This window comes from Podarcis pityusensis, assembly GCF_964106645.2.
Source record: "Podarcis pityusensis genome assembly, chromosome: 6".
In the NCBI taxonomy this organism is placed as follows: Eukaryota; Metazoa; Chordata; class Lepidosauria; order Squamata; family Lacertidae; genus Podarcis; species Podarcis pityusensis.
This window is the reverse complement of record NC_138030.1, coordinates 94,519,268-94,542,734: the sequence shown is the minus strand read 5'-3', so window position 1 is coordinate 94,542,734 and position 23,467 is coordinate 94,519,268. Positions and strand designations below refer to the sequence as shown.

Below are 23,467 nucleotides of genomic sequence, written 5' to 3'. Positions count from 1 at the left end.
GTGCAACACAACATATTCCACCAGCCTTAAAACAGCAAGGAACTATAGAACAGAAAGGTTCAAAGATCGCTCGATTGAAACCTCTAATGCTCAGGCTTAGTTCACACCGCAGGATTTGATGTGGCAAAACTGTTTCTAGACTGTATTATTTCAGGCCGGGAACGGGGCTTAGAAATATTTGTGAGAAATAGATGGAGGAACATTAAATGATTTGGCCTGTTACCTACAGTTTGAAGTCACATAATCCAGCAGCAGCTTTAAAACCCCACCTGCTCTCTTTGAGCCAAGCACTTATGTGAAAATATCTCCAGAGCAGACCAACATGACATGGAACCCAACTCCCCAAGCTGAATGTGGTCCACCTGCCGTGCATTGGGGGTCTGCTAGGTGCTGGACCTTTGCAACCGTCATAGGTGGGCAACTTGACAAGAAACACAAAGGGTTACTCAGAATGGCTGTTGGGCTGTACAGCTGCACAGGAGAGGAAAGGTGGAAGCCTTCAAGGCATATGACCTTGTTCCTCTGGAGAGTCAGTCCTGGGGAGACCCTTTCAATTAGGTACTTCTGTCACCCAAAGTCTTCCCTGGATGGGAGCCAGGCAGTGCTTTGATTGGTTAGAGAAGGAAGGAGAGAGAGTGACTGATGGCAAAGCCATTGCCTGGGAGATTCTGCATTTATATACTCAGCCCCTGGCAGCTGACCAGAGAAGTTTAAAGTTTATGTGGGAGGGAATTTCAGGTCACCGTTTCCAAACCCAGGGCTCCTACTTCTGTGCTTCAGTTCCTCACTTTCTTTTTTTAAAAAGTACAACTAAGACTGCAAAGAACAACATAACGAGACCGCCATTTTTAAGGAGAAAAGGGAATCTTTCTGATTTTAGTCTTATTATTGTCTGTAAAATATACTAGTGATATTCTTCTTCTTGCATCCCCGCTCCCAAAATAACATGAGGTAAGTTTGTGGGACAACGTAAAGCAGCCTAAATGGAAGCAGATTTTATCACCCTAGTGTTGCTTAGAAGCTTGTTTGGGGTACTTCCAGATATGTGCTGCACTTGATTTTGTTTCCGTATAGGTTTGCTTGAAGTTTTTGTGCAGGAATCCAAAACTCCTGCACGTTCGCACTAAGAGCAAAGCCATGAACCAATTTGTTCACACACATTCCAACAATACTGACTGTAGCTTGGATGTATTAGGTGAAGCCTTACAGGGCCAGCGTGCCAGCTATGAGTATTTTTTCCCTTTATATTTCTGCCATCTTTCTTACACCATCGGCCAGTTTTCTCATTCCTCCTTTCATCTACAAAAATAATTATCACCAGGTTCTGAAAACAGGTGGAGAGCTGATGTAATGCATTTTGCTCCTCTCAAAGGCTTGCCCTAGTCATTCTCCCACACCTCGACATAGGATGGGTTGTCATCCAAAAATGGCGTTTGTGGGGGTATTCTGTATAGATAATACCCTGCCCTTGTCACTTTAAAATACCAGAAACTGTTTATGGAGAGTACCCCCATGACTTGAGTGTGTTCCATATCAGGGGTGGGCTAACTTCATTGTTATGTAGTCCACCTTTTTCTCTTTTTAAAAATCAAAATCCCTCTTGTCCACCCGCGTGTTTTAGATTTACAGAATGAAGATGCACAGTGAATATTTTACACTTGCTTAACAGCCATGCTGTGTCAACATCATTTGCAGGAATCTCAACAACCTGCAGGCTCCAGGTGGTCTCCTGGCAATTGGCCAGTAGACCACCACCTACAGTCTGCCACCCCACTCTGGGTCCTATCCTGCCCTTTCCACCCCCACCCTGGTGGGAGTGCATGGCAGAGAAGGATTGCCAACATAGTATTACTCATGGTGGTAATATCCAGGAGTCAAAGCAATCTAAGGATGGGAGCATCACTGACCATGGAGCAAGGAAAGTAGGCAAGATGACACCAAGAGGAATAATAAAACTCGTATTAAGCTTTTTCCTTTCCCCTCCCTATTTTAAAGTACAATACAGAGAGCCGCATCAGTAACAGTAATTCAAACCACATAGAATCATAGAATCATAGAGTTGGAAGAGACCACAAGGGCCATCGAGTCCAACCCCCTGCCAAGCAGGAAACACCATCAGAGCACTCCTGACATATGGTTGTCAAGCCTCTGCTTAAAGACCTCCAAAGAAGGAGACTCCACCACACTCCTTGGCAGCAAATTCCACTGTCAAACAGCTCTTACTGTCAGGAAGTTCTTCCTAATGTTTAGGTGGAATCTTCTTTCTTGTAGTTTGGATCCATTGCTCCGTGTCCTCTTCTCTGGAGCAGCAGAAAACAACCTTTCTCCCCCCTCTATGTGACATCCTTTTGTATATTTGAACATGGCTATCATATCACCCCTTAACCTCCTCTTCTCCAGGCTAAACATGCCCAGCTCCCTTAGCCGTTCCTCATAGGGCATCGTTTCCAGGCCTTTGACCATTTTGGTTGCCCTCCTCTGGACACGTTCCAGTTTGTCAGTGTCCTTCTTGAACTGTGGTGCCCAGAACTGGACACAGTACTCCAGGTGAGGTCTGACCAGAGCAGAATACAGTGGCACTATTACTTCCCTTGATCTAGATGCTATACTCCTATTGATGCAGCCCAGAATTGCATTGGCTTTTTTAGCTGCCGCGTCACACTGTTGGCTCATGTCAAGTTTGTGGTCAACCAAGACTCCTAGATCCTTTTCACATGTACTGCTCTCAAGCCAGGTGTCACCCATCTTGTATTTGTGCCTCTCATTTTTTTTGCCCAAGTGCAATACTTTACATTTCTCCCTGTTAAAATTCATCTTGTTTGTTTTTGCCCAGTTCTCTAATCTGTCAAGGTCGTTTTGAAGTGTGATCCTGTCCTCTGGAGTGTTAGCCACCCCTCCCAGTTTGGTGTCACCTGCAAATTTGATCAGGATGCCCTTGAGTCCATCATCCAAGTCGTTGATAAAGATGTTGAATAAGACCGGGCCCAAGACAGAACCCTGTGGCACCCCACTAGTCACTCTTCTCCAGGATGAAGAGGAACCATTGATGAGCACCCTTTGGGTTCGGTCAGTCAGCCAGTTACAAATCCACTGAGTGGTAGCATAGTCAAGACCGCATTTTACCAGCTTCTTTACAAGAATATCATGGGGCACCTTGTCAAATGCCTTGCTGAAATCAAGGTAGGCTACATCCACTGCATTCCCTTCATCTACCAGGCTTGTAATTCTGTCAAAAAACGAGATCAGGTTAGTCTGACATGACTTATTTTTCAGAAATCCATGCTGACTATTGGTGATCACAGCATTCCTTTCTAGGTACTCACAGACTGTTTGCTTAATGATCTGCTCCAGAATCTTCCCTGGTATTGATGTCAGACTGACTGGGCGGTAATTATTTGGGTCCTCTCTTTTCCCCTTTTTGAAAATAGGGACAACATTTGCCCTCCTCCAGTCTGCCGGGACTTCGCCTGTTCTCCAGGAATTCTCAAAGGTGACTGCCAGTGGTTCTGAGATCACATCTGTCAGTTCTTTTAATACTCTTGGATGCAGTTCATCTGGCCCTGGAGACTTGAATACATCTAAACTAGCCAAGTATTCTTGTACTATCTCCTTAGTTATTCTGGGCTATGTTTCCTCTGCTGAATCATTTGCTCCAAATTCTTCAGGTCAGGCATTGTTTTCTTTATCGGAGAAGACTGAGGCAAAGAAGGCATTGAGGAGTTCAGCCCTTTCTGTGTCCCCTGTTTGCATTTCACCATCTTCTCCTCTGAGTGACCCCACTGTTTCTTTGTTCTTCCTTTTGCTACGAACATACCCATAAAAGCCTTTTTTGTTTCTTTTAACCTCTCTAGCACGCCTGAGTTCATTCTGTGCTTTAGCTTTTCTGACTTTGTGTCTACACGTGCTGGCTATTTGTTTGAGTTCCTCTTTGGTGGTTTCCCCCCTTTTCCATTTTTTGTACACATCCTTTTTTAATCTTAACTCAGTTAAAAGTTCTTTAGATAGCCACCCTGGCTTCTTTAGGCACCTTCCATGTTTCCGTCTCATTGGTATTGCCTGAAGTTGTGCTTTTACTATCTCCCTCTTAACAAACTCCCAGCCATCATGAACTCCCTTTCCTTTTAGTATTACTGTCCATGGGATCTCACCCAGCACTTCCCTAAGTTTTATGAAGTCAGCTTTCTTAAAGTCAAGAAATTGAGTCCTAGTATGCTTGGCTGCTCCTTTCTGCTGTATAGTAAACTTCAGAAGAGCATGATCACTCGCGCCTAATGATCCTTCCACTTCTACCCCACTAACCAGGTCATCAACATTGGTTAGGACCAGATCTAAAATGGCTGTTCCTCTTGTTGCTTCTCCCACTTTCTGGACAATGAAGTTGTCTGCAAGGCCAGTGAGGAATCTGTTTGACCTTATGCTCTTGGCTGAGTTTGACATCCAACAAATATCCGGGTAATTGAAGTCCCCCATTACTACTGTCTCCCTTCCTTTTGCATGCTTGGCCATCTGTTCCAGGAAGGCATCATCTATGTCCTCCGTTTGGCTTGGGGATCTATAGTAAACTCCCACAATGAGGTCACTGTTATTCTTCTCTCCCTTAATTTTGACCCAAATGCTCTCACTTTGGCTTTGAGGTTCTAAATCTTGGATCTCTTCACAGGTATACACATCCCTGACATATAACGTCACTCCTCCCCCTTTCTTGTCTGGTCTGTTTCTCTGAAATAGATTGTATCCCTCCATTATTACATTCCAATCGTGGGACTTATCCCACCAGGTTTCAGTGATGCCTATTATGTCATATTTAGTTTGCTGTACCAAGAGCTCAAGCTCATCTTGCTTATTTCCCATGCTTTGCGCATTAGTGTACAGACATTGAAGTCCATTAATCATTCCCCCATGTCTCTTATTTAAGGATTTTTTCCTCCCACCACTAGGTCTGCGTGCTGTTTGCATCCATTTGGATGATCATCTTCATCAATTGATAGACTCCTACCTTCAGGAGCACTGTCTCCCTCCCCCACATTAGTCAGTTTAAAGCCTTCCTGATGAGGTTTCTGAGATTTTTGGCAAAAACATTCCTCCCAACCGTTGTGAGGTGCAGCCCATCGCTTGCCAGAAGTCCATCTTCAAGAAACTGCAGTCCATGATCTAAGAATCCAAACCGTTCCTGTTTACGCCATTTGCGAAGCCAGCTGTTCACTTCCACTATTTTCCCCTCTCTCCCTGGGCCACGTCGTTCAACTGGGAGGACAGATGAGATGACAATTTGTGCATTTAATTGCTTCAATTTCCTGCCCAGAGCCTCGTAGTCTCTTTTGATCTTCTGGAGGCTATTGCTTGCAGTGTCATTGGTTCCCACATGAACCAAGAGGAAGGGGTGTTTGTCAGTGGGTTTTATGATTCCTTGCAGTCGTTCAGTTACATCTTGGATCTTAGCCCCGGGGAGACAGCACACTTCCCGAGACATCTTGTCAGGCCCACAGATCACTGCTTCTGTTCCCCTCAGTAGGGAATCCCCTATCACCACTACACACCTCCTCTTAGGTTTGGTCGGGGTTCTTCCGTGAGCTGTCCGTTCCAAGGTCGCCTGCACATTCCCTGAGGACTGACTTTGCTGCTCATCTTCATATACCTGATCGACTGTAATGAGGGAGAGATCCTCAAACGGAGTCTGCTCTTCGTCTTCCATGCTAGGGGAGAGGACCTCAAAGCGACTGTGTATTTCTAAACAATCAGAGCGAACCCTGGGCCTACTACTTCTTTGAGTCACGTTTCTCCATATATCTGGCTCCTGTGTTGGTGAACTAGCCTCCTTCTCAGGGGAGTCCCTTGTCTCCTCCTTAGTGGAGACGGTGTGCTCTGTTGCTTCCAAGAAGAGCTCCAGCTCTCTAATTCTTTGGAGCGTAGCTACACGTTCCTCCAGTTGCTGGACTTTGTCTTCTAAGAGGGCAATCAACATGCAATTGCTGCAGGTAAAGCTGCCTGCAACCTTTGGCAAGATGGCAAACATTGCGCAGGAACCGCAGGCGACTGCAGCTGTTCCCTCCCCCTCCATCTTGAGAACGTGTCGTTGGGGGTGGCTACAGCGGTCCTCCATCATAAAAAGCGTGAAGACAGGACAAATAACCCCCCCCAAAAAACCTAGGTCTCCCCCAACAAACGTTTGAGACTAGCTCCCCTAAATCTAAAAGATGGATGGCCCGTGTGGGGTTTTTTTTTTTTAAGGTCTCTCTCTCTCTCTCTCTCTCTCTCTCTCTCTCTCTCTCTCTCTCTCTCTCTCTCTCTGGTTTATAAATTATCCATATCTGAGTCAGGAACCGACTTCTGAATCCTATGCCAAGACCCAGTCTTCTCATTCCTACCCTCATCTGCAAGAATAATTATCAACATGTTCTGAAAACAGGTGGAGAGCTGGGAGAACAGGTGTTATGGGATAATGGAAAGGCAGCAGAACCAGTGAAAAGGGGGTAAGGGAACCTGGGGCTGAATCTCTGTTCAATAGAGATTCCCCTGGGAGGGGATTAAGAGCCAATCATTTTTAGGTGGGCTGAAGCCTTCAAGGTTCAGAACACAGCAACATGCAATAACAGCTGATCGTTACAGATGTCTCCCCCCTCCCCAGAGTTCCAGACAATTTTTCCTTTTAGCTATCCCCTTTCACCACAGTAGGGAGCTTCACAGTCCAAAGATTTATAGACCAGAGGGTTTCCAGGGAAGGTGTTTGAAGGTATTTGCTGGAAGAAGATGAAGAAGAAGAAGAAGTGGAGGAGGAGGAGGAGGAGTTTGGATTTGATATCCCGCTTTATCATTAACCCAAGGAGTCTCAAAGCGGCCAACAATCTTCTTTCCCTTCCTCCCCCACAACAAACACTCTGTGAGGTGAGTGAGGCTGAGAGACTTCAGAGAAGTGTGACTGGCCCAAGGTCACCCAGCAGCTGCATGTGGAGGAGCGGAGATGTGAACCCAGTTCACCAGATTACGAGTCTGCCGCTCTTAACCGCATACCACACTGGCTCTCACACCACATTGGCTCTGCAAAAGCAGTTCAGTTCCAAAGAGAGGGAGCCACCACAGAGGAGGGTTGAGGTCTTGCTAACCATCGCCAGAACCTCCATGAAGGACGGTAACCATCAGTGAGGCCTCCTCTGAAGACCTTGGAGGAGGCGTGGCTTCAAATATCCTGGCACCAGACCATTTACAGGTTTGAAGGTTAAAACCAGCACTTTGAATTGTGTCCAGAAGCATGCAGACAAGCAGTCCAGGGTGTTACAAAACTGGTGATTGTGACGGCTCAGGGAGCAGCCCCCACCCAGAGGCTTAGCAGCTTGCCTTTGGGACCAGCAGCACTCAGTGTATCTTACGCTGAGTGTATCTTAGGACTAGGCCTTCTCTTGGTTCTTATGGTGTGATGCTAGAACCTTGGCCATAACTAGCTTTTCTCAAGGATGATGCTTTGAAGCAAAGCCTTGAAATTGTGGGCAGAGAAAACCTGTGGCTTTCTGTGTGCTGTTGGACTCCCTACTCCCATCATCCCCTGGGAGTCCAGCAAGTTCCCAGAGGGCCACAGGTTCTCCACCTGTGCTCTAGATCCTGCCACTTCCTAACCTCCTGGCAATGCCCTGTTGCAACAGATGCCACCTTCTGCTGCACAGCTCTCCTGGAGAGCCTCTGGGTTCTCTCCTTTCTGCTGGAGCCTAAGCCCTTATTACAGGTGCCTCTGAACCAGGACCCCCTTAGTTCCTGCTTCCACCTCCTTGCTCCTATGTTGGATGGTTTCACACGTTGGCTTCCTGACAAAGGGAATTGCTTGCTTGTTCGAAGCGATGCTGGAGTGGAGCTCTCAGATTGCAGCATCAGACACATTCCTGGGCATATTCCCACTTGCTGGCAGGGCTTCTGACGCAGGGGCCCGGAAAATGTTCTTGACTTTTCCGGAGCAGTAGTTTCTGGGCCTCTAGCAGGGCGAAGTCTCGGACGGCATTGGGCAAAGAGCTGGAACAGCATCAAGGGGAGGGAGCAAGTTTGCCAATGCCAGATGGGACTCCAGATGTGGAAGCTCTTTGGTAACAATGCAGAGCTCCAGGCAGACACTTGTTGATGAAACTGAATGTGTGGAAGCTCCTCCTCTGGATAGTGAGGAACATGCAGTGAGAGAGAACGCAAAAAAGCATCCTTGTGGTTGTTTTGCGCTAACTCATCCTTAAAAGAGAGATCGGGGCTGTGAACAGAAGTAGATTCTTGAGGGAAATCTTCTGGGAAGGGATGCTTCTAGAACAGTGGTAGCAGAGTATTTTTGTATGTGTTTAAAATACGTAACATTTCTTCACCTTGAAGGCTCAGGATGGGTAAGAACATTAATTAAAGCATTTCATAGAATCATAGAATCATAGAATCATAGAGTTGGAAGAGACCACAAGGGCCATCGAGTCCAACCCCCTGCCAAGCAGGAAACACCATCAGAGCACTCCTGACATATGGTTGTCAAGCCTCTGCTTAAAGACCTCCAAAGAAGGAGACTCCACCACACTCCTTGGCAGCAAATTCCACTGTCAAACAGCTCTTACTGTCAGGAAGTTCTTCCTAATGTTTAGGTGGAATCTTCTTTCTTGTAGTTTGGATCCATTGCTCCGTGTCCACTTCTCTGGAGCAGCAGAAAACTAACTTTCTCCCTCCTCTATGTGACATCCTTTTATATATTTGAACATGGCTATCATATCACCCCTTAACCTCCTCTTCTCCAGGCTAAACATGCCCAGCTCTCTTAGCCGTTCCTCATAAGGCATCGTTTCCAGGCCTTTGACCATTTTGGTTGCCCTCCTCTGGACACGTTCCAGTTTGTCAATGTCCTTCTTGAACTGTGGTGCCCAGAACTGGACACAGTACTCCAGGTGAGGTCTGACCAGAGCAGAATACAGTGGCACTATTACTTCCCTTGATCTAGATGCTATACTCCTATTGATGCAGCCCAGAATTGCATTGGCTTTTTTAGCTGCCGCGTCACACTGTTGGCTCATGTCAAGTTTGTGGTCAACCAAGACTCCTAGATCCTTTTCACATGTACTGCTCTCAAGCCAGGTGTCCCCCATCTTGTATTTGTGCCTCTCATTTTTTTTGCCCAAGTGCAATACTTTACATTTCTCCCTGTTAAAATTCATCTTGTTTGTTTGGGCCCAAGCTATAAAAAATATTTAAATGTACAGCTAAAATGTCCTTTCATTAGATGCGGTGGATCTATTCTCCAGCTTCACTGAGCAGAAGGCATTCTTGTGTTGACCTGGCCAAGAGCTACTGTGAATGGCCAACCTAGAGGCTTCAGGCGGGGCCAGTGTTGCGTATTCTTATTCCTTTCTGTGCCTTAAGAGGGTTCTTGCAGTTGAATGCATTCAGGTCCACTGCACACTTTGCTAGTTTGGGCTCCAGTTTCAGGCCATGAGGTTCCCACTTCAAGCTTCAGAGTCCCTGACAACAAGAAGGGAATTTTGGAGCCGGCAATGAGCCCCTGGCAAGATATTCCTGCAACTGTTCACACTTAGTAACACATTTGGCATCCTAAGGTCATCAGATGTCATTTAAATAAACATGATTCTAACCCTCATGGATAAGAGGACAAGAGCATATAAATATTTCCATGTCATTCTCCTTTAATTACTTACCACCCCCCTTTTCACCTGCAAAAAAATTAAGTATCCTAAAACATGGGTGATTTCAGCCAATTAATTTATGCAAAATGCATGCAAATACCCAGTCTGCAGAATATGAGTGGCCTGATTGCAGAATTGAAGCTAGGGTGGTTCTCCAGGCTACATTCAGTTCTCCCAGTAAGCCAGCTGGGAAAATAATTGTTCTGTTGAAGAGGCAAGAAATAAGCCTGTTTAACACAGACAGGACTGAGAGCAAGGGTAGCCACTCAGGGGCTGTCCGCTGTGGTTTTCCTAGGGGCTTAGTTGCTCAGTCAGCACTGACTCTCTGGATAGCTCCACTGGTAGGGAACAAAGCTGAACAAAGCAGGTTCTGATCCCTGGACGCAGCCTGACTTGGTTGCTGCTGCAACCTTGAAGACTACAGACCGCCTTGAGTTGCAAGCAAAGATCCTGATCTAGTAATACAAATAATAGTGACAATGAATTAATAATAATAATAATAATACGTTTTGTTGATAATAAATAATAGTGATGATGATGATAATAATACAATCTAAATGGGGGGAAAAGTTCACATACAAGAGAAATGTGACAGAGAAGGAAGAGGGAGAGGAATAAAACTCAGGCACAGTTCTTATAATGATGAGCTTTGCTCTTCATTGGAGTTGGAGATGCCTGAGTTGGAGATGCCTGAGTCGTCTTATGGAATGACTGCCCACCCCATGCCCGGTGCCCGGTGACAATATCATGGACAGAGGAGGAGTAGAATGTTTGTGTGTGGAAGGATAAGGCTTATACAAAGTGAAATGTGATATTGTGCATAGCTGTACAATAGCAGGAAGGCATCGATTGCTGTTTTCCAGTTTATAGAAGTTTTCACAGTGCAGGGTCAAGAAAACTGGCGTATTATTTAAAGAGAAGTCACCGTGGTGGCGCTCACCCACAGTATGCGTTTTCTCCCAGATTTGCAGTTAGCATGACTGAAGTATATTCTTTTGGGACTTCCGGGTTGGCGCCATCGCCGAATGGCGGACTCCCTCCGAGCTCCGGAGGGAGCCTGCTCGGCAGGGGCTGGGTCCTACCGCACCGGCGATGCGGGGACCCTTAAAAACCACGGCCACGAGGGCCGTGGACATGGAGACTCGGCTGGCACCGTTAGCGCCCTCCCGACTCGTGAAGGAGCCTTTTTAAAGGCTACGGATCGGGTGCCGGGGAGAAGCGTGGTGCTTTGAGTCCTCTGCTATCCCTGCCGAGCGCAGCCGCATGCCATTCGGCGGAGAGCGCTGACTTCTTCCATTGAAAATTCGGACTTCTTAACAACAACCCGTGAGTAATTTGGAAACTGGGTTTAAAAGGAGAAAAAAAAAAGAATTTTTTTTTTCGAATTGGACACGAGCGGGGGGGGGGGATCCAAAAAGGAAGTCAGTCCCCCCCCCTATTGTAAACCTTCCAAAACAAGGACGGGGAAACCAAGGCCCAAAAAGATTTGTATTGTTGATAAAAACTAAGAATTCCACGATGGGGAACTATAAGAACTGTGCTGGAGGAAGAATTGAGGGAGAAGAAACGTAACCCCCCCCCCTGGGAACCGGGGTGATTGAAGAGAGAGCCTGGTGAAAAGAGTCGGAGATTTTGACAGCTGTCAAAGTAGCTGTCAAAGTCGGAAAGCAGAGAGGATTTTATTATGAGAACTTTGCTGGCTAAATTTGTTACAATTTGTTACAACTTGTTAAAACTTGGATACAAAATGGCGAAAACATGGATAACAATCGGACTTTTGGACTAGAGAAAACAAAGTTACAACAATCCCCCTAGAGGAGTTTCGGGACATTACAAAGATGGTCGTAAGTGGAAAAATATCATTGGAATTTTACAGGACTGGTTATCTTCTGGGAAAGCTGCAAAACGGAAATAATATTTTGTCTACAGGGTGTTCAGCTAAAGGAGACAATAGAATTTTCTATTGAAGAAAGGAAGGGACTGAACGCAAGTTTTTGTTCCTGAATAACAATAATCCCTGCAGACTTACTAAGCTTCTGAATTAGAACGTTTCAGCAGCGGAACAAGAGGAAACTGGACTACAATTTGGAAAGAACAATGGGGGGAGCTTTATTAAAGATCTGAAGTTAAGTGTTTTAAAAAATAATTATAAAAAGAAAAAAAAAAAAAAAGCCAGCAAGGAGTTGGGGGAAATAGGTGATTTATGGACTTTAAGAATTCCAGGCGGATAACATGGTTTGGTGGTCAGGGGGAAATTAAACCGGGGACAGGGGGGGAGAACTAAAACCCAAAGGCTTGTTAACTTCTTTTTTTTTTTTGAACTGGCTCTTTTTCATCTATTATACTTTTTATTTCTTATTTCTGATATTTCTATTGTGTGGGGTGTCTTTATTATTAAAAAAAAAGGGAAATTGTGGAATGAAAATGGGGTGGGCCCTGGGAGAGAAATTTTTGTCTTTTATTAAGGGTATTGAGGAGGAGTGTATAAATTTTAAATTCGAATAAGGGTCTAAACAAATTAAGTTTTTAATTAGAACCGAGAGCTTGTGGAGCCAACAATATGAAAGAGGAATATGGTAGGGGTGGGGGAAGGGGGGAGTCCCAGAAAGTGGATGTATGAAAATAAGGTTCTGAATGTATTTTAATTCTCACTTTCTGTATTTTTGAAAATCTTAATAAATATTATTTTAAAAAAAAAAGAAGTATATTCTTTTGAGGTTAATGCTGATTCAGCCATAATTTTTGCCATGCTCCGGCCAGTGTGTTCGCTTTCCTTTTTAGGAATTAAAAAAAGCAATCTGATAAAAAAGTTTCAGAACAGCTACAGGGATTTGGTGTGTGCGTTTCTCAGTGGCAGTTGAAGGGACTGGCCAGTTGTCACCACTGGCATTTGCTGCAAACTTGGGAGACACCCCCCCCCCAAAAAAAGCTCAGTGCTGGAGAGGATATGTGGTGGGAGCGCCTTCACACTGCTTGTCTTCCTCCTTTTCTTGCCTCAGATTTGGAACAAAGCACTTCTTTCTCCAATAAGATCTTTAGATGGATGTGGTGTAGGGAATGTGCCCTTTCTCGCTGCCTTCACGGTGCCATGACTGATGTAGCAGATTCCAGACAGCCCAGGTTAATGATTAGGGTTGGATAATAATAATAAATTTTATTTATATCCCGCCCTCCCCAGCCGAAGCCAGGCTCAGGGCGGCTAACAACAATAAAATAGTACAACATTCTAAAATCATTTCATTATAAAATTAATTCAAATCAAATGGATGGCAACCATTAGTCTAAAGTTCTGTGAAGATTGACAAAGGAGGGAGTCAGGCTGTGCCCTGACCAAAGGCCTGGTGGAAAGATGTCAAGTCCCGCAGGGCCCTAGTCTCTTGTGACAGAGCGTTCCACCAGATTGGAGCCACAGCCGAAAAAGCCCTGGCTCTAGTTGAGGCCAGCCTAACCTCTCTGTGGCCTGGGACCTTCAGGATGTTTTTATTTGAAGACCGTAAGTTCCTCTGTGGGACATACCAGGAGAGGCGGTCCCGTAGGTACGAGGGTCCTAAGCCGTATAGGGCTTTAAATGTTAAAACCATCACCTTAAACCTGATCCTGTACTCCACCGGGAGCCAGTGCAGCTGGTATAGTACCGGATGAATATGATCTCGCAGCGAAGACCCCATAAGGAGTCTCACCGCGGCATTCTGCACCCGCTGGAGTTTCTGGGTCAGTCTCAAGGGCAGCCCCACGTAGAGCGAGTTACAATAATCCAGTCTGGAGGTGACCGTCGCGTGGATCACAGTGGCTAGGTCAGGGCGAGAGAGGTAAGGAGCCAACTGCTTAGCTTGGCGGAGATGGAAAAATGCCGCCTTTGTTGTAGCTGCAATCTGCGCCTCCATGGAAAGGGAGGTGTCGAAGATTACACCCAAACTCTTAACGGACGGTGCTGGCACTAATTGTGCCCCCGCAAGAGATGGGAGTTGCCCCCCCAATCCCATATCGTCCCGTCCCAGCCAAAGGACCTCTGTCTTTGAAGGATTTAACTTCAGCCGGCTCCCACGTAACCATCCAGCCACAGCACAGAACACACTGCACAACTATCGTTGTGGCTACAAATTAGAACCCAATTGGAATTGGTGTCTAGTGGACCAAATTTTAAATGCGTTTCCAACCTGTTTTGGTTTAGATTTGTTAGCAAGAAACCTTGGAAATTGTCGTCCCTCTTAAACAAAGACTTCTTCACATCTCTTGCAGTTTCCAGGGTTCTTTGAGGGAAGCCACTATAGTGCCCTTGGATCCAAGCCAGTTTGAAGATCTAGTGTGGATTCATCCTAAAATCACTCCTCCTGTTCTAGAGCTGAGAGGTAGTGTGGTCATTGTACTAGCATCTGTGCTGAATTTTCTTCTTTTTTCTCTCTCTCTCTCCTCCACTCAGGTGTGTTTGACAATTGCTCCCACGTTGCCAGTGACAGGGGCTGGACTCTTGGCATCCGCACGCAGGAGAACACCGGGAAGAAGGATGCCCGTTTCTTCTTCTCACTCCGGACAGACCGCTTCAAGAGATCTTCCACCATATCGGTACCACACCGCTATGAACTCAATACGTGGGCTCATGTGGCCGCCACCTACAACGGGAAGCAGATGCTGCTGTACCTGAATGGGGAACGGGTGGCTCGTAGTTCGCAGCAGTCTGGGGCCCTCCACAGTCCCTTCATGGCTTCTTGCCGCACCTTGATTCTGGGAGGTGACAGCTCAGAGGACGGGCACCACTTCCGTGGCCACCTGGCTCTGCTGGCCATTTGGAATGCTGCTTTACCCCAGGAGAAACTCCAGAGAGCTTTCTTGAGAAAGGTTGAAGACAGAGAAGCTACCATGGTGCTCAGTGCAAGGTTCAGCCGCTTGGAGCAGCAATGGGTAACATTCAAAGATGGTGCCTACCCGCTGGTGGAGTCCTTCCAAGTGCCAGAGCCTCCGGTTTTCTCACCGCTCATGCCCCCTCTCTGTGGGCAGACCGTCTGCGACAACGTGGAGTTGATCTCCTACTACAACAGCCACTGGCCGCTGAGGAATGAGAAGGTGGTCCGTTACCGGGTCGTCAACATTCATGACGATGAGGGGCTCCATCCTACTGTCAGCCAGGAGCAGATTGCCCACCAGCACCGGGTGTTGAGCGGGGCCTTTGGCCGCTATAACATCACCTGGCAACTGAGCGTACACAAGGTGCAGAGCTCCTTGCTCCGCCACCGCGTGGTCCTGATGAACTGTGAGCCCAGCAAGATTGGCAATGAATACTGTGACCCCGAGTGCGAGCACCCGCTGACTGGCTACGACGGGGGGGACTGCCGCCGGCTGGGGCGTTGCTACGACTGGGTGCGCCGGGATGGGGTTTGCAACATGGAATGCAACAACATGCTTGACAATTTTGATGACGGGGACTGTTGCAACCCCAGAGTGACCAACGTGAAGAAGACGTGCTTTGACCCTGAATCTCCACACCGGTAAGTTGTGGGTGGACAAGGGAGGGAGGGAGGGCCCTGCCCTCCTGCCTGGAGACTCCTAGGCACTGAAGCCCATTGCAATGAAGTCCACAGGATCATGTCCATTGATTCCGCTCTCATACTATTCATTTCTCTGGGTTTAGGCTAATGTGAACTGTGGTCAGCGCTGACTACTGCTGATGCAGTGCTAGCAGTGCAGTGGAAGGGAGAGAGATGTTTGCTGATGGGGGGTGGGGTGGGTGGGAGCAGGAGAAAGGAGTAAATGTGCCTGAGGCTGGCTACCTGCAGAGAGCCTGTGGTCCTCCCTCTTACTCCCACTTCCCTTGGCTCCAGCCAGCATGGCCAGTGGCCGGCCGGTGATGATGGGTGTTGTAGTCCAATGGCTTCTGGAGGTTCACAGGTTTCCAATACCTGCTTCTGCCCTGTTTCACGTTCAGACATTTAATGGCTTTATACTACTTAAAATGTTCACCACCTCTGTATTGGAACTTAAGTTTGGCAATGGTGCACATAATTATTTGTTTAGAGATCTCTGGGCTCTCCTCGCAGCGCTACAGCTCTCATGGGAAGGGAGAATGACTGTTGAAGCTGATTTCATGTCTGTAATTTGAATATCCCTCGTGTTGTTTGTAGACTCAGCCAGTGAATGTGGAGACTCCTTAAACGGCGATGTGCGTCTCCTTGCCAATTGACATGGAAGTCTTCCGCATAGAGCTGCTAATATTGACACGCACACACGCACACACACACACACCCTGACCGCCACCAAGGGGCCTGCTCGTGTTCAAAAGTAAAGATGAGTGTCAGCTAGAGGAGTTTTTTGGGATTTCTTCAGGTCCAGTAGAAAGCCTTTCTGGAATGATTTAGCTAGCATTTGAGTTGGCAAGTTCTGGTGAAATTGTTAGTGTTGTTAAATGAATATATTGTTTTTAGTTTTCTTTGGCTTGGTCAGGGCCATTATTTTAGGAAATAGGAATTGTTCCTGTTCAGAGTGAGAGGCCATGGAACCCGAAGGCTCCATAGCCCTGCAGTCCAAACAAGCCTGGAAGAGGCCATGGGGGAGACGACTCCAAGAGCCAGAGACCCTCGGCTGCCAAGGGTAACATTGTGGGGAGAGAAGCAGGCTGGGGGTTTAATTTTTTTAAAATTTCTCTGGTACAGAGTTTAGAATGTGGTTCTTACATTACAAATCCCCCCCCCCCAAGAAAATAATAATAATGAGTGCCCTTTCATATCCCAGAGAAAAAGAGACTTCTGGCCTGTATACAGTCTTCTGCTACCTGGAATGCTCAGTGCCTTGGATCTAAATATATATTTGGATGAGAATTCATTTCATAAGAAATAAAATGAGGGAAGAGTCTTGTTGCAGAAGATAACAGTTTTGCAAATAATTCTTTAGCAAACAAAGAGGCATTTATGCAGCCATATCTGATGTTGGACTCTTTATGTTAAGCACCATATTAAAGCATGTGATGATTTTAGGTTCTTGGTCGTACGTTTGTGATGATGATGACTTCCTAGACTCCACTCTAGTATAAGTCCACCCTCCTCTGTGTGAAGAAATAAGTAAGAGCATAAAATAGTCCCAGAATATAATTATAATATAATATAATATAATATAGTATAATATAATAATCAACCTACCTGTAAATATTACACATCTGGGCAATTAAGCATTTACATTCACTGAGCAATAGCTACTGGACTTTGTACTGCTGGAAGGAGCTTCAGTCAGCATCAGTGCTCCTAACTTACAGATCTCTAGTAACTATTCCATGCATCTCGATCCAGTTACGGAAAACCAAAGTCACATTCAGCCTCCCACGTGTGTATCCTTTGATAAACTGAGATGGCATTCTCATTGTGCACTAGAAAAGGTGCAACTGAGTGAGACCCTTCTTTGCTTTGAATAGAATGTGAACAAAACGCTGCACATGTCAAGGCAATCCTCCGTCCACATCTTATGGGAGGTGCGGATAAGTTCTGTAAACAGGTGCACTGTACTGTGTTTCAGCTTGTGAATAAGAGTAGAGTGGGACGCGGGTGGCGCTGTGGGTTAAACCACAGAGCCTAGGGCTTGCCGATCAGATGGTCGGCGGTTCAAATACCTGCAATGGGGTGAGCTCCCATTGCTCGGTCCCTGCTCCTGCCAACCTAGCAGTTCGAAAGCACGTCAAAGTGCAAGTAGATAAATAGGTACCTCTCCAGCGGGAAGGTAAATGGCGTTTCCGTGTGCTGCTCTGGTTCACCAGAAGCGGCTTAGTCATGCTGGCCACATGACCCGGAAGCTGTACGCCGGCTCCCTTGGCCAATAAAGCGAGATGAGCGCCGCAACCCCACAGTCGGTCACGACTGGACCTAATGGTCAGGGGTCCCTTTACCTTTACCTTACCTTGGATGGGGAAAGCACCGGGGCAGAGAGAGAGAGAGAGAGAGAGCCCTCAGACACTGCAGAGCTCTGCCAAGAAAGCACGGGGTAAAAGGTCAAGTGTGCTTGAGCCCTAAGTCATGCTCAAAGCAGAGCAATGAATTCAATGGACTTAAGTCAGCCATGTCCAGAAGGTGGGGAGGTTGTGGTTCTCCAGATGCTCTTGGTTGTGTGCCCAGTCACAGTGCCATGCTTCCGCCGCCAATAACCAGATGACCTGTGGCAAAACAGACTCTGGATTGAAAATGACCACAACTAAATTGATTACAGGTGTTGGTGGATGTTTTAGCTCAGGCATTGGTCAGGGGTCCCTTTACCTTTACATTTATGGCCATCCTAAATTAAAAAACAACATCTATGACCCAGGAAACTGAACTATGCAGGTGGGCGTTGTCATAATCATGAATCTAATATAGCACTTTTCATTTGCAGAGTGCATTATAAGCTGCATTCATTTAATCCATGCACTGTTCTTGGGGTCACTGTGCAAAGAGTGGGAATTGAATCTGCCTGAGGCCCAGACAGTGATCCCAAGGCAGAGCCAGGACTCACACCTAAGGCTCAGAGGTGCAAGACTCTATCCCACATTTCACACTGCCTGACAGAATGATTCACATTGATCAGTCGAAAAAGAAACAATGCACAGAACAGAACTGCAAATATCTTTTTGGGTTCCCTCAAAATTCCATGGTTGTTTTGCTAAAGCAGGAGTCTTTCATTTTGCTTTGAAATGTTACTTAATGCAAAATCTGGTGGCAATATTGAGATGTTCACTTTGCAAGGCTTAAAAAAATTCCTTTGATTCTTTTCTCAAGTAGGGACCTCCTAGTTTCTCACCAGAATTTCACATATGGCAAAACATGGTGATAGCTCCACCTAAAATAAAAGGTCAGTTCAAGATGTTGATATCTATTGCCCAGTTCACTTAATCCGAAGTCCTAAAACTTTGCTGGACACCTGCTTGTCTTTCTGGTGATGTCATCCTCTTCAGCTGTGGCAGGAAGAGGCTGGCTCCCTGCCGGCTATCCATTCAGCATCTCACTGAGGCAACCATGGGAGGTTATAATGTAAATACCAAGAGCTCTAATGCTGGAAATTCTCTGTTGTGCTTTTGGAGGGCCTGCCACTTAAAAGGATTTTTACTACCCTTTTCGATTTGTGTGCATTTATAAACTGTCTGCTGGCGAATTTGCATGCCAGACTCAAGCAGCTCGTGAGCCATTAAGGTCTCTGGGTCAATAGGCTGCCTTTTAAAAAATCTATTAAGTTCCATTTGCAGGGGATTACCGCTTGTGTGATTGATTCTGTCTACCAGCTACCATTAAAAAACACCAAGCAAAACAAGCCCCAAGGAGCCAGAGCAATAAGATGCAGACTGGGCTAGATTTATCGCCGGAGGAAAACGATATTCCATTATGTGGTTGCAACTGAAGTTTCTCTCATTATCTCACACACAGACACATGTGGAACAACAACAACAACAATGTATTTTTTATTATAATCGCAGTTCATCCCATCCTAATTTCAAGAAGAAAGGGCCGTGTGCACAGTTCTCGGCCTTTTGGCTAAGATCAAGTGTCGTAGGTGTCGCTCAAGGCGTTTCATGGCCCAGACATAAGTCTTTTGCAGGCTTGTACAACATGTAGCCAACTAAAAAGAGCATAGCCTACTGGGGCAAGGGCAGGCAATAAAATAACTTTTCCAACTATCATTTCAAAATACATTCATCCCTTCTCCCTAAACATCACCCTGTTCATTTGCCAATTTCTGCTATGGCTTCTATACATTGTTATAACTTGTCCTCAAAATAATCGAGCAGAGTAAATCCTCTTTTACCTATCAGTAATGGTCATTCATCCATTTTGAAACATTTCCTTCTGATACCTCTTGAGCAACATTTTGCCTGAGAAAAACAGACCTTGCCTCCTCCCAGACAACACACACAAATTCCTCCCTGGCCTTGAACAGGGCTGACTGGCATCTGGCCCCAGTAATAAACAATTCATCCTCACTGGGGCTGCGTGCAGAGGGTGAAAATGAAACCCCTAGAATATATATATATATATATATATATTGTATAAATATATAATATGCATTCCACCCATCTAAAACACTACCAATCTCCCAGCGTCTCCCACCCTTCACATTTCGCCAAATTTAATCCTCAATTTTACATACAACCAGCTCATTATTAAATAAACATAATCCATATCCCCACAAACTCTAAGCTTGATAGAGAATCAGAGAATTGTAGAGTTGGAAGGGACCCCAAGGGTCATCTAGTCCAACCCCTGCAAGGCAGGAATTTCAGCTAAAGCATCCATGACAGATGGCCATCCAGCCTCTGCATAAAAACCAATAATAATAATAATAATAATAATAATAATAATAATAATTAATTACCCCACCCATCTGGCTGGGTTTCCAAGGAAGGAGAGTCCATCACCTCCTGAGAGAGACCGTTGTGGGGGTTGTTACTTAGGTGGGAATGAACACCACGATGATTGTGGCAAGGAGATTATATGTTTGTTCTTTGTCTCACATTTGTGGAGGCTTAGCTAGCTATATTCTTGACTCAGCAAGGTCTGCTGTGCCAGAGTAAAGCAAAGCAGTTAACAACAGGGCAACTGGGAAGGTGAACTTAAGCCTTATATTTTACTTTATGTAACTGTAAAGTATTTAGGCAGCTGGGGTAGAGCTGTAGATAGATCATCAGCTTTGGATTTAAGTTCTTCCTGGGTTTTGTAGCACAGTGAGTGACCTGGAGCCTAATTCTCCAGGAGGTGGCAAACCTTTGTCTGGGCTCTTCCGCTTCAGATTTTTGGAAGGGGCTCTCATGACTGAATATTCCTACATTCAAACAATGACCTCAAAACATCCTGCAGGTAGAAAAATTAAATACCAGGAGAGAAAGGTTTTAGCTTAGCCTTCTCACTGACACGGCAGTTTTCTGCATATGGGGATTTTAATTTTCTTTTTTTTTTTTGTATAGAGAAAGTTAGTCATGTGAACTGAAGAGCATTGTGGTAAACTCTCCATGGTGAGGGGGGAAAAGGGAAGACTTGTGACAGGCTTACAAAATGGTGTCATGCACAGCTTAGCAAGTTAAAGGTAAAGGTACCCCTAACTGTTAGGTCCGGTCACAGACGACTCTGGGGTTGCGGCGCTCATCTTGCTTTACTGGCTGAGGGAGCCGACGTTTGTCCACAGACAGTTTTTCTGGGTCATGTGGCCAGCATGACTAAGCCACTTCTGGTGAACCAGAGCAGCACACGGAAACGCCGTTTACCTTCCCGCTGGAGCAGTACCTATTTATCTACTTGCACTTTGATGTGCTTTCGAACTGCTATGTGGGCAGGAGCTGGGACCGAGCAACGGGAGCTCACCCTGTCGCGGGGATTGGAACTGCCGACCTTCTGATAGGCAAATCCTAGGCTCTGTGCTTTAGACCACAGTGCCACCAAGTTAGCAAGTTAGCACTTGGTATTAGTCTCTATTCCTCCTCAGTAGATGCTGGTTCAGAAAGTAAGTAGATTATTTGGAGTGGGCAAGTGCACCAGTTGGGGTGACAGGGGCCTTGGCATTTTGAAGTGATGTGGTAGATGTGGCAATGGGCACCTGGCTTTCATTGGTATAGAGAAAGACTGAAGTTCCCCAATGTGAGACATTGGTGTGATGTCAGCAAACTAAAAGGCATGGGCCACCACGCTTTATTTCTGCTGCTTTGTGTAGAGCAGAGTCGTGGAATCTTTCTGTTTCTCAATGGAAGACTACCCAGAACCTCTTATTGGCCAGTGTCCTCTTGCATGTTCCATGGTGTGTAGAATGCTGAGATTCAGGGACTCGCCATTTTAAGAACACACGAGTGATCAAAATGTATTTTATACCTAGTGAAAGGCATTGAGGGCTCCTCCAGAGACCTGTTCATTGAGTGTTATTGTAGAACACACCCAAAATGAAATGTGTGTGGGACGTATGTTTGCACGTTATCTGGGCGTGCTTTTTCCTCTGCTGAGCTGCTTTCCATGCAGGAGATTTATAGTGTGTGAAGAGGCTGTCGGTACGCTGCCCTTTGTACTGAAAAGAACATTTGCAATGTGGTGGCTATCGACTAGGGTCAGCCAAATACTTCTGTGTCCTGTTCAGACACAGGTCAGGCGGTTCCTCTTGAGACACGTCTCGGACTTTATTAGTCTGTCTCCCGACTTGTCTCTTTGAATCAGTGTCATTTTGCTTCCAGTTGGTGTCCCTTGCCCTTCTCTTTCCTTTCCATAATTCTTAGCTTTGCTTTTCTCCTCTCTGTTTTTCCAGGGGGGCGGGAAGTGTGTGTGGCTGGAGTTCAGGGCTGCGCCTCACAGTCTCCCTCCTTGGCCAGCACTCCTGGCTCCAACCTGCTGTCCTGCTTACCCTCCCTTCTAGAGCAGATGGGCCTCTCCCCAAAACACCTGAGATTTGCCTCTTGTGGATGGTAACAACCGAGGTCCCCCCAAAACCCAAAAGAGTTTATTACTATACGCCACCACCACAGCTAGAACCTTATTGGCACAAAGGTGGAGAACAGATATGGTCCCCACTAAGGAAGAATGACAGTGTAAATTGTTCAAATGTGCTGAACTGGCTGGTCTTGCGAACAGGATAAGAGAAAATGAAGATAAGGAATATAAGGAGGAATAGAAAATGTGAATATTTTCACATTTAGTGAAATAGTGAATATTTTAAGAACCGGTATAGACAGATACATAGCTTTGCAGGTCTCCAGCGAATCCAGCAGAGTTGAAATAGTTGATTTAATAGATAACAAGTTGGATGTTTAAAAAGATGTGGCTTACGTGGAGTAGCAGAAAAGCAAAGGAACCAGGGAAAGTGTGGAAGGGACGTCATATGGTATATGTATATATGCTGTATTTGGTACGAAGTTGTAAGTGGGACAGGGGAAAGGAATGGGGGTTAAATATGCTCTCTGCTCCTGTTTTTGAAAATGTAAATATAAATAAATAAATAAATAAAAATAGAGAAGATGGGCCTCTTTGCAGCTCATGCTGCAACATGATAGGGCTCGGTGGGGTGGTCCTGAGACCAGACCCTCTGCTCTCAAAAGGAATCTCAAACTTGCAGGAGCTCTGGGAGACCCTCTTTTGCCACGAGAAGAGGTGCGCTTCCTATGTATTCAACCAGGTACTGACCATGATTTGGATTACTGGCAAAATGCCACCGTTTTCCCACCATGCGAATAGTGAGTATGAAAGGGTGCTCAGAAATGACAAAGTAGGAACAAAGCTCCAGAATGTGGCCAATAAGGATTGTGACAGGTCCCTGTTGTCTTTTTCTTCAGTTTTGTATTTTTCCCCTCCTGCCTGTTCTTCACTCTTGTTCCTGTGCCTTTGTCTGCATTCCTTCCTTCCTTGCACCTGCTTTCCTGCCCTGATTTGGTTACAAAATCTCTCTCGACATTGATTATGACACCACCATGATCTGTGAACTGCTGACAGCCAGATGGATCTCTTGCACCCAAGCCCAGTCTCTGACTCATGCCCATGTGCGCACTGCCATATACTGGCCGGGATCCTGACAGTTGGAGACTCCTATGTTTGAGGAGTCTGGGAAAGCAACGGAAAGGGGACAGCCTAGAAGCTGTTATCAATTCGGTTTTATAGGAGGGTGGGTAGAAATTAAGTCAGACTTAATAATAATGTTGTCCAGAGATCTAAGCACATGATGAATGTCTACTCCATCTGTTGCTCGTAAAGTGATCGTAAGTCCTGGCACACAGAAGGGCAAGTAAGAGGAGAGTGTGGCAAGATGTGCACCGAGTTGTGAGGAGCAGCAAGGGGCAGAGAACAAAAGGCTTTGCAAATCATAATGTGGGCACAACCAGAGGTGGAATGTCCCTTGCAGATGGCTTGCTTGTAGAA

The 23,467-nt window shown here is 45.9% G+C and overlaps 1 protein-coding gene across 1 annotated transcript in view; it reads left to right on the top strand.

The window, feature by feature from the left end:
• The window catches only part of PAPPA2 (pappalysin 2), a 134,413-nt gene that overhangs the window by 8,710 nt on the left and 102,236 nt on the right, over positions 1-23,467 (top strand). The window contains exon 2 of the mRNA XM_081012021.1: positions 14,065-15,127. Within this exon, the coding sequence (XP_080868147.1) occupies positions 14,065-15,127 (1,063 nt within the window). The remainder of the gene's footprint in view (positions 1-14,064; positions 15,128-23,467) is intronic.